Source organism: Acanthaster planci, linkage group LG09 (genome assembly GCF_054643075.1).
Source record: "Acanthaster planci isolate LZ-2023a linkage group LG09, COTS_SCS, whole genome shotgun sequence".
NCBI lineage: Eukaryota > Metazoa > Echinodermata > Asteroidea > Valvatida > Acanthasteridae > Acanthaster > Acanthaster planci.
Window position 1 is genome coordinate 3,838,327 of NC_141785.1, and position 14,989 is coordinate 3,853,315.

Here is a 14,989-nt window from a genome sequence, read left to right on the forward strand (position 1 = left end):
CAAATCTTACTGGTGTTTCAATTGCCTGTCTCACTTTCAAACGGAACAAAGACTAGACAGACACAAGACGATTGCCAAGGAATGGACACGGCGGCTTGTAAAGTCGAATAACCCATAAAAGGTCAAAACATTCTCAAGTTTGAAAATTACAAGAATCATCTACACAGATTTTGAATCTGTTTTAAAGCATCTCCCGCCAAAACAATTTAACACAGTCAAAACACAAATTCACAAGCCTTGCAGCTATTCTTACGTGTTCGTTAAATGCGACGGCGTGTTCACTAGTCGCGAAACTTACAGAGGGCAAGATGCAGCCGTTAAATTTGTGCAATCGCTGTCTAGAGAAGTCGACGCGATCAACGAAACATTTGCAGATCCAAATCCCTGGTCGCGCAAATTGCAAAAAATCTACGAGAAATGCAACGACTGCTGGATTTGCGTAAGGCCAATTTACCAAACAAAAGAATCACAGTGCCGATGCTTAATTCCAACAGAACCAAAAACTAAAGGCGAAAAGGCCGCCTTTAGTTCCTTAAACGAGCGCGGTTTCAAAGACCACATTTGCATGAGCTGCGAAAAGCCCATCGACAACTTTCACAAAGTTAAAGATCACTGTCACGTTACAGGCAAATATAGGGGTCTTGCACACGCTCACTGTAATTTAAAACTACGAGTGGTGCCCAATCTGACACACCCATCCCCCCGTGACTTTATACAACTTGGAAAAGTACGACACGCATTTAATTATGCAGGGGCTAGAGCATTTGACGGTAGTAAAATCAACGTCATTGCCAAAAACACCGAGGATTACATTTCGTTTCGCTTTGACCAACTTAGATTCCTAGACTCGTTTCATTTCGTGGCTGCTTCGTTAGATCGACTGGTCAAATATTGTTCCCCCGAAGATTTTAAGTCGCTCTGCGAAAAATTTCCAAATAATACCGGCCTTCTTTTAGAAAAGGGTATTTATCCTTACGAGTATATAGACTCTTTTGATCGATTTGAAGAAATAAAACTGCCTCCTCTAGACGCTTTTTACAGTTCGTTGAAGCAGCAAACCGTAAGCAAAGAAGAATACACAAGAGCCCAACACGTGTGGCAAGCGTTCGACTGTCAAAATCTCGGAGACTATAACGATCTCTACGTCAAAACGGACACTTTGCTTTTAGCAGGCGTATTTGAAAATTTTCGTAAAGTGTGTAAGAAAAACTATGGTTTAGACCCGGCCAATTATTACACGTCGCCGGGCCTATCGTGGGACGCGCTTTTAAAACACTCTGGCGTGAAACTTGAGCTGCTAACAAACATTGACACGCACCTATTTTTCGAAAGGGCCAAAAGAGCGTTGGGGCAAAACGTTTTGCCAAAGCAAACAACCCCGATTTAAAAGACTACAACCCAAATATTCCAACGTCTTACATCATGTATTTGGACGCAAATAATTTGTACGGTTGGGCGATGAGTCAGCCGTTACCCGTCAAAAGCTTTCGATGGGTTCAAGACACGACCAAATTTACTTCCGAGTATATCGCAAAACTTTCACTGACAGCTTCGACAGGCTATATGCTCGAAGTCACTTTAGACTACCCAAACCATTTACACGACAAGCACAACGATTTCCCGCTGGCACCCGAAAATATATCGGTCCCAAATGAATGGCTCTCGGATTATCAAAGTGACTTGCTATCGAGCGGAGAAAGGGTTACTTCTATAGATAAGCTGGTGACGACTTTGAGCACCAAGCAAAAATACGTGGTTCACTACGTAAAGTAAAGTACCTAGAACTCGGTTTAAAACTAAAAGAGGTACACCAAGCAATGTCTTTTAAACAGGCACCGTGGATGAAAAGTTACATCGGCAAAATACTGAGTTGCGTAAATTAGCCATGTCGATTTTGAAAAGGACTTTTTCAAGTTGATGAACAATTCAGTCTTTGGCAAGACGATGGAAAATGTGCGTTACCGCATCAATGGACATTTGCTGAGAGATTTTCAAGATGCCGATAAATGCAAGAAACTAACTTCTAAACCAAATTATAAAACGACTACTTTGTTAAAAGAGTGCGACCTATCATTTGTCGAAATGTATCGAACCAAAACAAAGTTGAATAAGCCAATTCACTGCGGCGCAAGCGTATTGGATCTATCCAAAACTTTAATGTACGACTTCTATTACAACACGTAGAAAGAAGACTTTGGTTCAAACGTCTGTCTTTTGTACACTGATACAGACAGCGTATTAGTTGAGATTCAAACAGACGATTTAACCAATTACCTGCGTAAAAAGTGCAAGTTATTTGATTTGAGTAATTCCCCGGCGAAGCATCGACTTTACGATATCGCAAAATAAGCTGGGCCTTTCGCCGTTGGACACGAAACGATACATATTACCAAATGGGATTAAAACTTTAGCTTACGGGCATTATTGGATATTTGAATCCGGCGTCAACTCTGTACTGTACTGATAGCAGCAACACATTAACGGATCGAGGGCGCCATGCACCTAGAGGAAAAATGTACAGAGAGGGAGAAAGACGTTTTGGAGCTATTTCATTTCTCTTCCTTTCACAAATCTTAATGGTGTAAAAACCCCCAATTTAGCCCCATCCCTCAAAAAAGCCATTAAAGATCACACACAGAAATCCCCATTCCTTCCCCCAAAATTACAAACTACCATGAAAATGCATAGCCTATACAATGATAAATTCAACAATACGCCGAAAGAAGTATTGATCATTTTCTGCCTAAGTATGTAGGCCCTACTCTCATATCTGCATGGAGTGAAAAACTAGTACCCAGTTGAGAGAAAATTCACTCCGGGGACAGAAACTAGGGAGCAGACAAATTAGACGTAGGCCTAGATCTAGTCAGTCGAAAAGTTCGAGAGTAGGCCCTATTCTCTCGAGTTCCCCCGTGAGTTTGCAGGGATGAGATTGACCAAAGATAAAAATAGCTGAAAACAGCGGGAAAAAGGCGTTAAAAAGCCGAGCTGTGAAAATCTTCTATACTTTTGTACACAGCCAGTGAGGGGGAAAAAGCAGATATCCAAAACAAAAAAGCTGAAATCAGCTAAAAAGCTGAGAAATCTCACCCCAGAGTTTGTCCATTAAAAGTACACAGTGAATCAAGAAATCCCTCTACATAAATTCGTCTAATCCCCATTTTAAACTCTTTGGAATACCGAGTGTACTACATAAAACAGTCCTTTGACAGTCAAGAAATTTACTGCATACAAGTGGTAACTGTAATGTTACATAATAAGGGGAACGCATCAATATGGAGACGCATCCTCAGAGTGGTAAGGAGATGCGTGGCTTCAAGAGCTGTTGGGTAAACACTCAACATTTTGACCAGTTTGCTCAGATCGTCCCAAGGTGGGGCGAGGAAATCCCGAGAGCATACACTGATCAAAATTGGGGAGTTCTTGCCACAACCTCTTCAAACGACAGGATCGGGGGAGGAGGGGAAGATGTGGTATGAAGGGGGGGGCGTGGACGTGGACGCGGCTTACCAACGCGCTTCATCGCTCGAGCCTGAGGCATGCAGCGAGCCCGATTCTGGAACATCACTGGGGGTGTTGGGTTTTGGTTTTAGCCAGTGCTAAGGTCCCCCCCCCCAAAAAAAAAAAAATTATGTGGTTAATTTCGCCGGAGGAAAGAGTTCCATATACAGACACCGCTTGATACCCGTGCACAAACCCGATGAGACCGGTCTGAAAAAATTCTGTTTCTAAGTAAACGATTTGGATGTTCCTTCCTAAATTGAATTTTTCTGGACATGTTTTTGCTTTCTGATGGCTAATAGATCACTGTAGGGAATAATTACAGACGTCCATATATGAAACTCTTCCCTAGCTGGACTCTGAGATCTTATTTAAGTAATGAGAGTTTGCGGCGGACTTGGTCGTAAACGGAGGAATTAACTTTGCAATATCCTTGCCTTAAAATGAATATGTTATACGGAATCACCTCGGTTATGAACCAAACGATATAAAGGATAAATGCAACGTCACCGTAGCTCACCTATTAGATGTAACTACTGCCAAACCTGATTCACTACGGCGACGAAGCGATGTTGTAGGAAAGAGAGAAGATTTTGTCACCACTACCTTGTGTATTTTGCCACCAGTGAGGCTACGCAGGAGAGGAGAGGGCGTGCTATTGTACGAAGGCAATGGTGTTCTAAAGAAATTATGCGCTTGGCTACTCACGTTGCGTAAGTACAGCTGATGTTGCCCATAAAGGAAATTCCAGGTTACTACAAGGTATAATAAATACAAGTACATTGATCTTGCGTAAATAACGACAAGAAGCTGCCAGGAACCGGTTCAAAAAATCGAGGATTTAGCTAACTAAATTTGCAACATTGCTCTTCATTCTTTCGCAGCAGTAATTGACCAAAATTAACTGTAAACGATATGTTATGTAAATGTTTGTGCCGCACCATCGGAGTAGTTTGCATCAATGGTATAGTCTGGTTGATTTAAAAAAATACCGTATTATGCATTTAGAGTAACGAGGTTTACAAATTGTTAAATTTAGTTCAAGACAATTTATTGCAGCTTGATTTGTGAAATACAATTCAAATATAAGATAATACCATGGAGCTATAATTATATGACCTCAAGTTGCACGTTGACCCTAATGGGTCCAGGGAACTTTTGTCAAGCAGTTTTTCCATTTTCCATATTTAGAATTAGAATCAGAAAATTACTGTGATTTTCATGGTATACTTTTACTGACGTCAGTAATACTGTTACGGTACTGACATGAAGTACTGTGCAGCTTGACAGGAACAGAGCGGAAAATAATACATTTTTAGCATGTTTTGAAAAATGGATTCGGCTATTTGTTCTTTAAGCAATATGCATTCAACGAAAGAAAACATGTTCCAGAGACGTGAAAAGCACCGTCGAATGCACCACTTAACCCAAACCTTTGGACAGCGGATTGAGTCCCCCCATCAACCATTGAAGAGCATTCATTGCTTTCCGACATTATCTCCTGTTTATGGTTGTCTATAGGCACATTGGAAACGTTGAATCCATCATCAGCAATCATTTCAAAGATAAAGGGTCCCGATGCTGTCCTGACGGTCCAGATATCATGCAAGTCAGGTGTGACAAAGACCCGATATGCAACGGACATTTTCCAGCTCCACAATGATATTTACAGATGCAGACCGTCTTTTGAGGAAGGCCCTAAACCACACCCTCACAGAGGTACGCAAATGCTCACGTACCGTACACTTCAAGACATATCTGTAAAACTGTTCAACGGTGTTACTGTAAATGTTTTAAAAAATGATGAACTCAAACTGGTTATAAGTTGTGTGGACTCAACGATCAGAGGTGAAGCCTTAGTAACTGTAAGTCTTTCCTTAAGCCGTAATTGTACGGCTTGCACTATTGTCATGCTAGCACACCCACTCAGTGTCATTTCCTTAGGGTAGGGATCAGCGACAACGCAGTGATATTGTGGTATTGTGGCTCGCCTAATCTCTAATGTAATTCCGTGGCCCTAATCCTGCAATGCGCCGTGTACTGAGTCCGATGAACTCCCAACTTTCATGGTCAGAGTAAAATCTGGCACGGTCCACCCTCATTAGTCCGTACTAAAATACCCGGTACCGTGCTGGCGGCGAGACCGTGAAGAAGTTGTGGTCAGCTGGTCATTTATTTTTCTGAGCTGTCCTTTTAACTTTTGTACAGTATAGGTCGTTTAAAGGCAGGGCAGGCTCAGGGCCGAAACTGTTGAACTATTGAAGACGTTGTGTGTCACGGTGTAAAGAGTCTCCCGCCGCATTACACCCTATTTTCTCATGTAACGTACCAGTCGGCTGATACCGACATTGTCCGATGGGGGATAATCAATGTCTGATTTTGTGACAGTAGCTTTGTTTTTCACGGAAAGACCGCTGCTGTTATCTGGTTCTAAGGAAGAGTCATTATATCATATAACGATATAAGACACTATTGTGTGTGTAAAAGCATCCTTTACTAGAGCATTTCATTCACACCACAACACCACATGTTAATCGGCGAAACCAGTCACAGAAAGTCTGACGTCACCTAAAGTGTTTTTTTTCCTTCCAAGTTAATTTGGGTTTAATTGCAAGTGGAGAGCGAGAGACGTCCTTTACACATTCTTTAAAGGTCTGGTTTCAACTGCGTGTTCGCATATCTGCATGTCTTACTGCTGTCTGTCCTGCCAGTGTCTCATGTTGTATGTCTCATGTTTCTGATCCGGCGCCACTGTTCGTGTAAATGGGAAAAGCCAAAAGCTCAGTGCTTCTTTCCCTACATGTTTGTAATAATTTAGACTATAATACAATTACCAACCCTAACACCCCAGTTCCCATTAATTTTTGCAACAAATCTCACTATGTATGATATTGATGTACTTGGGATTTCTTTTGTCGCCGACATGAAATTTGCCTTGGACACTGACTTTCTGTCGAAAGATTTCGCATGGCATTAACAAAACACACGCATATGTTGTTCTGAAAGATTTCATTGAAAGCTATGGCCTTGCTGGAACAACTCGAAATTCACCCGGTTCACTTGCCGCGAACACAGAAAGTCATTGCATTTCAGCACTCCGCACGGCTTACATTCGATCTCCTTTGGCACCTGAAGTGCACCAGGAACCTTCGTACCGCAGGGCGGGCCTGTCGTGCAGTTGCCATGGCCCCGGCACAATAATCTTCCGCGAAGTTCCAAGTCTTTTCTTCTCTCTGGCAGAACAACAGACACATCACCCCTTAATCTCCATGTGCACATTGCCACAAATACATATACACGCAAGGCCTATGGTATTGATCAGAATGGTAGCCAAGGAAAGACTGGCAACACTTTCTCCATTCTCCAGCTGGTCAGAAGATTAATTATTTATATCCCCTCGAAGTACGAGGTAAAAACTTCCCTTGTCCGTCTCCTTGGAGACGGGCGATGATGTTTGTTTCCCCATCCCGAGAATAAAAGACCGCAGTCTGACAAAGCGCCAGTCAATACAAGACTTGAGGTTCGGGGGAATGCAAGCTATGCCAGGCAAATCAAATGAATTTTTGATACTGCTTTGTAAACACAGTTGATTGTAGAGTATTCTTGAGTTGCATAATAGAGCTTAAGGGAGAAACAGTGTAACATATGCAGACACACTTTCCTAAATGAAAACGTTAACTTGAAAAGGAGAAAATTGAAGATAAATTATATAAAAAAGCGTTTAATCAGCTCCTTTTTCTACTTGCAGAGAAACTTTTTTCACAACTTCAAAGCAAACATATCAGCATTATTATGACTAAAATAAATAACTGAAAAAAGCCATGAACGCACATTTTCTTCACAGAGATATCTTCTTGTAGATGATATAGAGTAGTCTTTAATTAAACATTTAGTCTTAGTTTTTAGGCAGAACTTGATCTGGGTGAACCCAACATCAGTTTTGGGTAAATTCGAGAACAAATATCGGACACAATTATTAGCCTGTGCCCACAGAATTGTGGGATTGTGGTTCACTTCGGTCTGTAGTACGGGCAAATACTGTTGGAAGTTACCTTAAACCAGGATTCAAAGATTTAAATTCAGTTACTTTGCCCACCTGTTTTTTTTCCCTTAGGGAAAAAACGCTTAATCAAAGCTCAAGATCTCCTTTCGCGTTGATTTAATGAAAATAAAATCGGATCCTCCATGTGTATTTCCGGGGAATTCCGAGGGCAACCTCGAGATTGTGTCTTTAAGTGTCTTTGTAACTGCTTATAATGTTGCCTAATTAAGAGAATACATCATTTGGTGGCTTGATTTGCAGTAGTACACGAAGATTTGTCGTAACATTTTTTACCATCATTATCAGCCCCCCTACAAAGACCAAATAAAAATCCCACGACGGCCAGATAAAAGTTCAACTAAGATTGTCTTGTCACGACCGAATTAGCCTCGACGCTATGACAGACTGCAAAGAGTTTACTTTCAACATGAAGGTGTAACTTTATTTCATCACTCTTTCAATAACAACTTAAAACAAATTATGGTGCGCACCCTGATTTCAGCAATCAACAAAGACAGACACGACAAAAAGACAATAAAAAGTGTCAATAGACGGGGAAAAAGCACTGTGGTTGACGTCAAACCAACAGAACTGTTTACATTTTAAAGTGCCCGACAATAATAAGTCCTTTTGACCGATTCTCATAAAAGACCTTTAGTAATTATTGTAAGGATAATGAAAACGGTATGTCCACGGTCGCAGAGGAGACATCACATAATTATTCTAACGGAATCTTTGTAGTTCAGAACATTTTCGTAAAAACGTTTAGGAGGTTGAATGTTCAACAGTTAACAAATTTAGATCCTTTTAGGGTTGGTTTTTCAAAGGACAGAAATGTGTAAACCGAGGCGCGCCGTCATCCAAATCCTCCATGAACATTTTTTTTTGCTGAGAATGTTCAAAACCGAAATGGCACATAGCTAAAATGTCGATACGCATTAGTGGTCATTGCCTGTCTGAAACCGACTGTGGACTATAAAGCTTAAGTCACTCTCATCTGGTGATTATTTAGAAAATGGCATTTTACTAAAAAATAATAACTGAACAAAACTCCATTGCTTGCAATTTAACATACAGAAATATAAAATATATTCATGTATGCCAGTTGCCTCCAAAATATGCGATACAAATTATCTTAAAATATTTTACAAAATATGACCTATTTACATATTGGATTTTCCATTCATAGCTTTAGTGGCTCTCTACACAGGAAGGATAAAATCCATACTTCAGAGTTTCTAAAATTTAATTTTGTTGTAGGAGGAATTTTGAAAACGGAATCTTCTAACGGATTTTTTTGAATGATGAAACCAAAATGGGATTCACTTTCCAAAGTAGACTGAATCCTCTTCGAAGCTTCTTAATTAATTATGATTAGCGGTGTTCTGTAGTTTTGGAATGTTTAGATCATGAACAGCATTTTCTCTGAAAATAACAAGGCCCATTTCCTCACTTTCCAATCTTGTGTTCGAGTTACTGAGTCCCCTAAATGACACGTAATAACACACAAGTTCAGCACTGTTTCGGCCTGCACTGTCTCTGATTTGGCTCAAAGTCTTTGAATGAAGGGTGATGGAGTCCTTTAAGGATGCCTATGACTGGTTCATAAGAAGTGACGTCAGGAGGAAGCAGAGCCCAAGGAAAACCAAACTGATCTGTGCGATGGTGGCGCCACAGGTGACAGCCGTACAGGCGGTGTTGGAGTTGGAAGCCCCCGTGGTCTGGATCTTCCAGGAAGCGCCGCTGGCCGGCTCAACGGAGACGCAACTGTAGCTGAACTGGCTGCAGGTGACGGACGTCAGGTCCAGCGTGACCGCCATGTCGTCGATGTCAGCCGAGCTGCCGTTGGTCAGGTCCACGGTGAGCTGGGCCGAGGTCAGGGTAACGCTGGTCAGGGCGACCACGGTGCCGCTAGAATCCGCATCGGACAGCCACATGGACACGGCCCAGTTGCTGACACCGATGACGGAATCGGAGGAGGCCGGGGACGAGATATCTACGTCAAACTCGATAGCCTGGCCGGCACCAACGCCGATCACTCCATCGTCAGGATTAGTGATGGACAGGGTATCCACATTCAGATCCACAACAGCTGCAGAGCAAAAAGAGGAAAATAACCCAAATAAATCCCACTGTTCCGAACAATTTTCGAGGCTATTATATTTTTATAACAAAAATTAGATCGAAATTAGACTAAGTAAATTCTAATTGTGAAATGAAAACTAAAGTTTCAAAAATTCAAGCATAGGCCCTAAGCGCTGAGTGAGATTTACTGTATTTCACCTTTGCAAACTAAAGAGGCACAGTCGGTGTTGTTGGAGGTGTCTACGCCTGACCAGCCAGCACCAGACGTGTTAGGCGAGACGATGACGCAGAAGTAGGTGTAGTCGGTGCCGTCGTTACCGCAATCCTCGCTGGTCAGGTCTAGGGCGGCCGTCAGTCCGGAAAAGGTGGTGGCCACGCCGTCCGTCAGGGTTTCGTTAAGCTGGCTACTACTCAGGGTCACCTCAGTGCCACCAATGGAGCTGCTCACGTCCCCTGCATCCGAGGTGAACATACCGGCGATGACAGTGTAGCGCGTCGAGGAGGAGAGGGCGTTGATGACCGAGGCGGCCCCGCTGAACGGGGTGAAGTCCACGCTGAAGGTGACATCGGTGCTCTCCCCGTCGATGATGTCAGACGGGCTGGACACAGTGATTTCAACGTCGACAGATTGGGAAGCTGGTTTGGTGGGGGAAAAATTATTTAAGTACTGATTAATGACGAACGTCAGCCGCAACAGCGAACAGAAAGGTTGTTAATGTTCTAAAATATTGGTATAAGTTGCGGTAAATGTTTTATCACTGAAAATGGAGCATTTCAGTTTGCTGAATAAGATGCAAGATATTTGTCGTGCAACAACTCACCACATAAATGGATGAAGCAGGTGAGGAGGACAGCGGCAAATTTCAGGAATGCCATCTCGACGTATGGTTCAAGGTTGCTCGAACTGATGGTCACGGTGTTGTGATATATTCTGAAAAGATACCCAAGAAGTAAAAATAGATTTGTCAGAATGAAGCGGAACACTCGTCTTTCGCACAGGAGATCAGTAGCCAGCACTGAACGCAGAATCTAGTATCTAAAAGCAATTAGCAAGAGATGTCCTGGCTAATGTGCCTGCGGAGGATGAACAATGGTTACTAAGGATGTCCATTATGCTCTATTGTGACCACTGTTGCTAAGGAGACTTGAGTTTGATAAACATTTCGCGCCAATGTTGCGGGATCCTGCCGTTCGTTGGATTTTACGTGGTGGCTGATTCCCTCTTGAAAGGCTTTGTGAAACCTTAGACCGTCATATTGATTTAGAATCATTTTACTCGAGAGTAAATGTACCTATTCTTGATATGGTGATTAAGGCTGAGTATTTGACCATGTGTGTGGTAACGTGACCGACCGAATGAAATAAATCTAGTCATTCAATGGTTGAAAAAAGATTGAGGAATTTCTTTCAAATAGACACTGGAGTGCTGTTGTTTTCAGATGAAATTTATAGTAAACAAAAAGGGAGTTGATAACATAAACTACTTTAATTCCAAAAGGGACGCGCGTTTTACAGGGACTCCGCGAGCAATAGTTAAGAGTATACTGAATGTAACCGTACGTTAATTTGACAATCTCAAGAAATGGCAGGATCTAACTAAAACTGACCAAGGATTAACTTTTAGAATTACACTCGTTTTAGAAGTTCACGACGGGAAGGCAAGCATATTTCAACAAATTAAATATCTCCAGTTTTTGACGTTTTTGAAACAAGAAACAAACCGAAAATACGCATTTATGTTCGACCTGTGCAAAGACCACCATAACCGCAAATATTCTATTCTCACTAGACTTACCTGAGCTGACTTTAATCCAAGCGGGTAAAAATCCAAGAGTCAGTCAAGTAATTCACTGGCAAGATCGTCCTGTGGGGCTAGGAGCGTGTGTATCTCTTCCGCCGGCAAGGTTTGCAAGTGACTCATGTGCGGTGCGTACTTTCTTAAATCCGTAGGTGTTGGTAGCAACGACGCCCAATGTACCATCGTTGCCCGGCGAACTCACAAAAGGTACCCATACCGCTCGATATATCCCGGGTGGTACATCGCTTCACTATTTTTCTTCCCGTGGCAACAATTTAATGATTTTTGCGGCAGCCAAATGTATTTCCACAAAAGAAGGCTTCAAAACAGCATTATACATCTACAACGCGTTCGCATATAATTACCATAAATGAATCTTTAATTAGCTTCCGCGTAACAGATTAAGACACGTGCATCAACTTGGTACAAGCGAATGAAATACACGTAAAAAGCACATGCTGCATCACTCTAAGAGATAAAGAATATCAGAATAAACCTATAATAATCAGCAAAATCAACAATCATTATTAGGACAGGCTATCGTCCTGCACTTTTGTAACACAATATCGTCATTAAATACAATGTACTGGCACACTGAAGCCATTCCAGTAAAGGTAAGTCCAAAGGAAAACGAGAAAAGTGAGCTTAAAAGTCAAGTATGGTGGATGAAGAGTCGCGAGATGTAGGCTATTCCGACAAATCGCTTTCGTGGTTTACATCATTTTATAGGTACGCGGGCTTTGTACCGCTCCATTGGGGCATTTCGTCTTGTACGGAGTTTTCTCGAGCGAAGTTGTCGCATGGCCAAATGACTTCAGAAAAGCAGCGAACTTGCAGTGGGATTGAGATTAAACGTTGCCAAATCCAAATCGAACAAGTTCTAAGACAGGCCGGGGTTCCCCCTTAAAAATGGATAAATTACATTTGCCTAGTAGACTCATTTTTGAGGCAAGACGGGAAATTGTGTGTGGTACATATATTGTGCTTTTTAAGAGGATCTCCTCACTGGAATGTATAACGGTGAACTGTTACCAACGTAGTTAATGCCCAAACTTTGTGGGAGACCATGGAATTAAAGATCCCTTTCTCTGGGCTTTTATCCACAAGCGACCGAGGTCCCGTAATCCACGGCGAAGAAGCCCCATTGACCGATAAGACGGTGTGGCGAACAAAGAGGATTTAGGTATTCTTTCCAAGTCCTTGGGCACTTAATGAATACACACACGGTGTGATTACAGAGAAAATCATCCAATGCAATGGGGAGTTGTTCTTCGTAGCAGGGAGGAAAGAGGACTTTCCTCCATGTTCGTAGGAACTTGGAAATTTACCGGCGATTATGCTACAGTGCCACGTAAACCTATGAAAGATGGTGGCTTAGATATACCAAGGCTGATAATATAAGAAACGCCACGTGTGATGTTGGTAAAGCCCTTTTATCTTAAGCAACAACAGTCAGGCGCTAAACGTTGAACCCAAGCAGCAATCTTTCCATCCGTTTCAAAATGTCTGACAACTGTTTCCTCTTGAGAACAAACTGATGTATGCCATGGATGCCTCTTAAGAAACTTGCAACGGGTATAAGGGGTCAAACGATGTTACAGATTTGGAAAAACTCACAAAGTTTGGTAAAACTATCCCGGTGTGTTTAGCTTAAGCAAAGGGGTCCACTAGATTCCAGCAGGTTTTAAGGGCAGGTGACTAAGCTGATTAAGAACTCATAGGCTTTTGCGGCAGTTACAGGGACAGTTAGCTTCTTGGAGGAATAAACCAATAACTGACGAACAAGCTCCTGTGTGTATAGTGTCTGGGATAGAATATATTAACACAGCCTTCTTCGAGAAGTGCACATTAAATAACAGCATGTGCTTCAGAATGGGTGTACAAACTAATAACGAGTCTGAAGTAGGCAATGAAGTGCCTGCAGCACACCATTTACTGATATATGCCCTAGAGGCACCAATATTATTGGGCAGTGTTTGTCCCCATTTGCCTCACCGAGCGGTACAAGGCACTCGACTATATAATGTGGTCTAAAGAGTTCCACGTGGTCACGGCACTTTAATTCAAATAAAAGGGAAGTACAACGAAATTTCAGCAGTACTGAAAAGCGTATACCTTTGTTTATTATTTCGCTGGTAATAATTATGATTATCATTATTGGATTTGATGAAAAATGAAGATTTGTTTCAGGTGTAGCAGGCATGCATAGCGAGAAAACACCACACTTTGAGGTCATTTCGCGAGGCCTCTCACACGCACAAACACAACAGCTTTCTCAGCCTTCTCCAAATCTCTTTTTCAAAAGTTACAACACCGGTTTTACTCAACTACGAAAGCAGACCCCAAACACTCATTAATTCGTGTCATGGTCGACTCCCGAATAACACAAAAGTAAACAGGCTATGAGGCTATGCTATGGGCTGTCCCCCGCAAGCACATGTTGCCATGACGCCCTGATCGATCTTTAAGTTGGCCAGATGACGCGCTCCTCGATATTGGTTATTAGCGTCGTCGGTATGGATTACTGTTGAGGCTTTTATCAAACTTGAAGAACTCTTTGTACCATTATCTCCATAGAACCACACAGAAAACACTCCTCTCAAACTCGTTAGCTGGGAAAAAAACCCATAAAATATCACCGCACATTTTGAAGACGAGTGATTTATCTTCATTATGCTTTCGGTGCAGTTTAGGGGTAAATGACGTCCTCTGCATGACGATGAAAGACCATGAAACGAGCAGGTTTAGCCTTTGATTTTTGTTGGCATAGTTGGCTGACGTTAAAGTTTCATGAAATCATGCAACACATTGCACGGAAATTGAGGAGACCCTGTGTTGCAAGAGCAATGCCGTCCCAAACTTACCTCTGCCTAGTTTCACTTCACTAATTTATGGTAAAAATGTTGAAGCTCAAAGCAGCTCGCAGCGCCGATGAGTAATCACAGCCAAACCCTCGGCCCACCCTACGATATCCTCCACACAAAAAAACATTCTTTTATAAGGCCGATCGGAAGACTTACAGAAACACTTCACGACCAATGACGGAATCAGGGTCAAATTATATTTATAATCAAGTGGAGCTTTCATCTTCGCGTCAAACGAAAATATGGAACACCGTCACGAGAACATGTAACTCGCATCATGTACGTGTATATTTTAATAGACGCGCGGCTGCAGCGTTTCACGTATATATGGTGCGAGCTGAAAGCGGGCAATCTTTGAGCGTAATAAATTCGCTCGTATCGCTCGTCCTTTTCAAGCATCAGACTGGCGATTGTAACAAAAAATGCCATAGATGAAAGTGTTATTCCTTGCCGTTGTCAATCAATTTCATTGCAGCTGCGAATAGGCCTAGAGCCACGGACAGATATACATGTATTAAAAATATATGCGTGTCTAGAGCAAGCGAGCCCAGACTCAACAAAGTGAATAGCACCGAATCACGCGACATCTCGCGTGAATTAGAGGACGTGGATCTTATTTTCAACGGGATGGGCCTGGGGAGGGGGAACTGGAGTGCAGGTGCATGGTCAACCACCATGCTAAAGCTGCGAAAAATTTGA

General features: G+C 42.2%; 1 protein-coding gene across 1 annotated transcript; it reads right to left on the bottom strand.

The window, feature by feature from the left end:
• Positions 1-7,958: 7,958 nt before the first annotated feature.
• LOC110985330 (uncharacterized) lies at positions 7,959-11,600 on the bottom strand. Its single transcript, XM_022246289.2, has 4 exons — positions 11,424-11,600; positions 10,450-10,559; positions 9,827-10,264; positions 7,959-9,635 (listed from the first exon to the last, which is right to left on the bottom strand). The coding sequence occupies exons 2-4, from the start codon at positions 10,502-10,504 to the stop codon at positions 9,136-9,138; spliced, it is 993 nt and encodes a 330-aa protein (XP_022101981.2). The 5' UTR covers positions 10,505-10,559; positions 11,424-11,600; the 3' UTR covers positions 7,959-9,135.
• Positions 11,601-14,989: the final 3,389 nt, after the last annotated feature.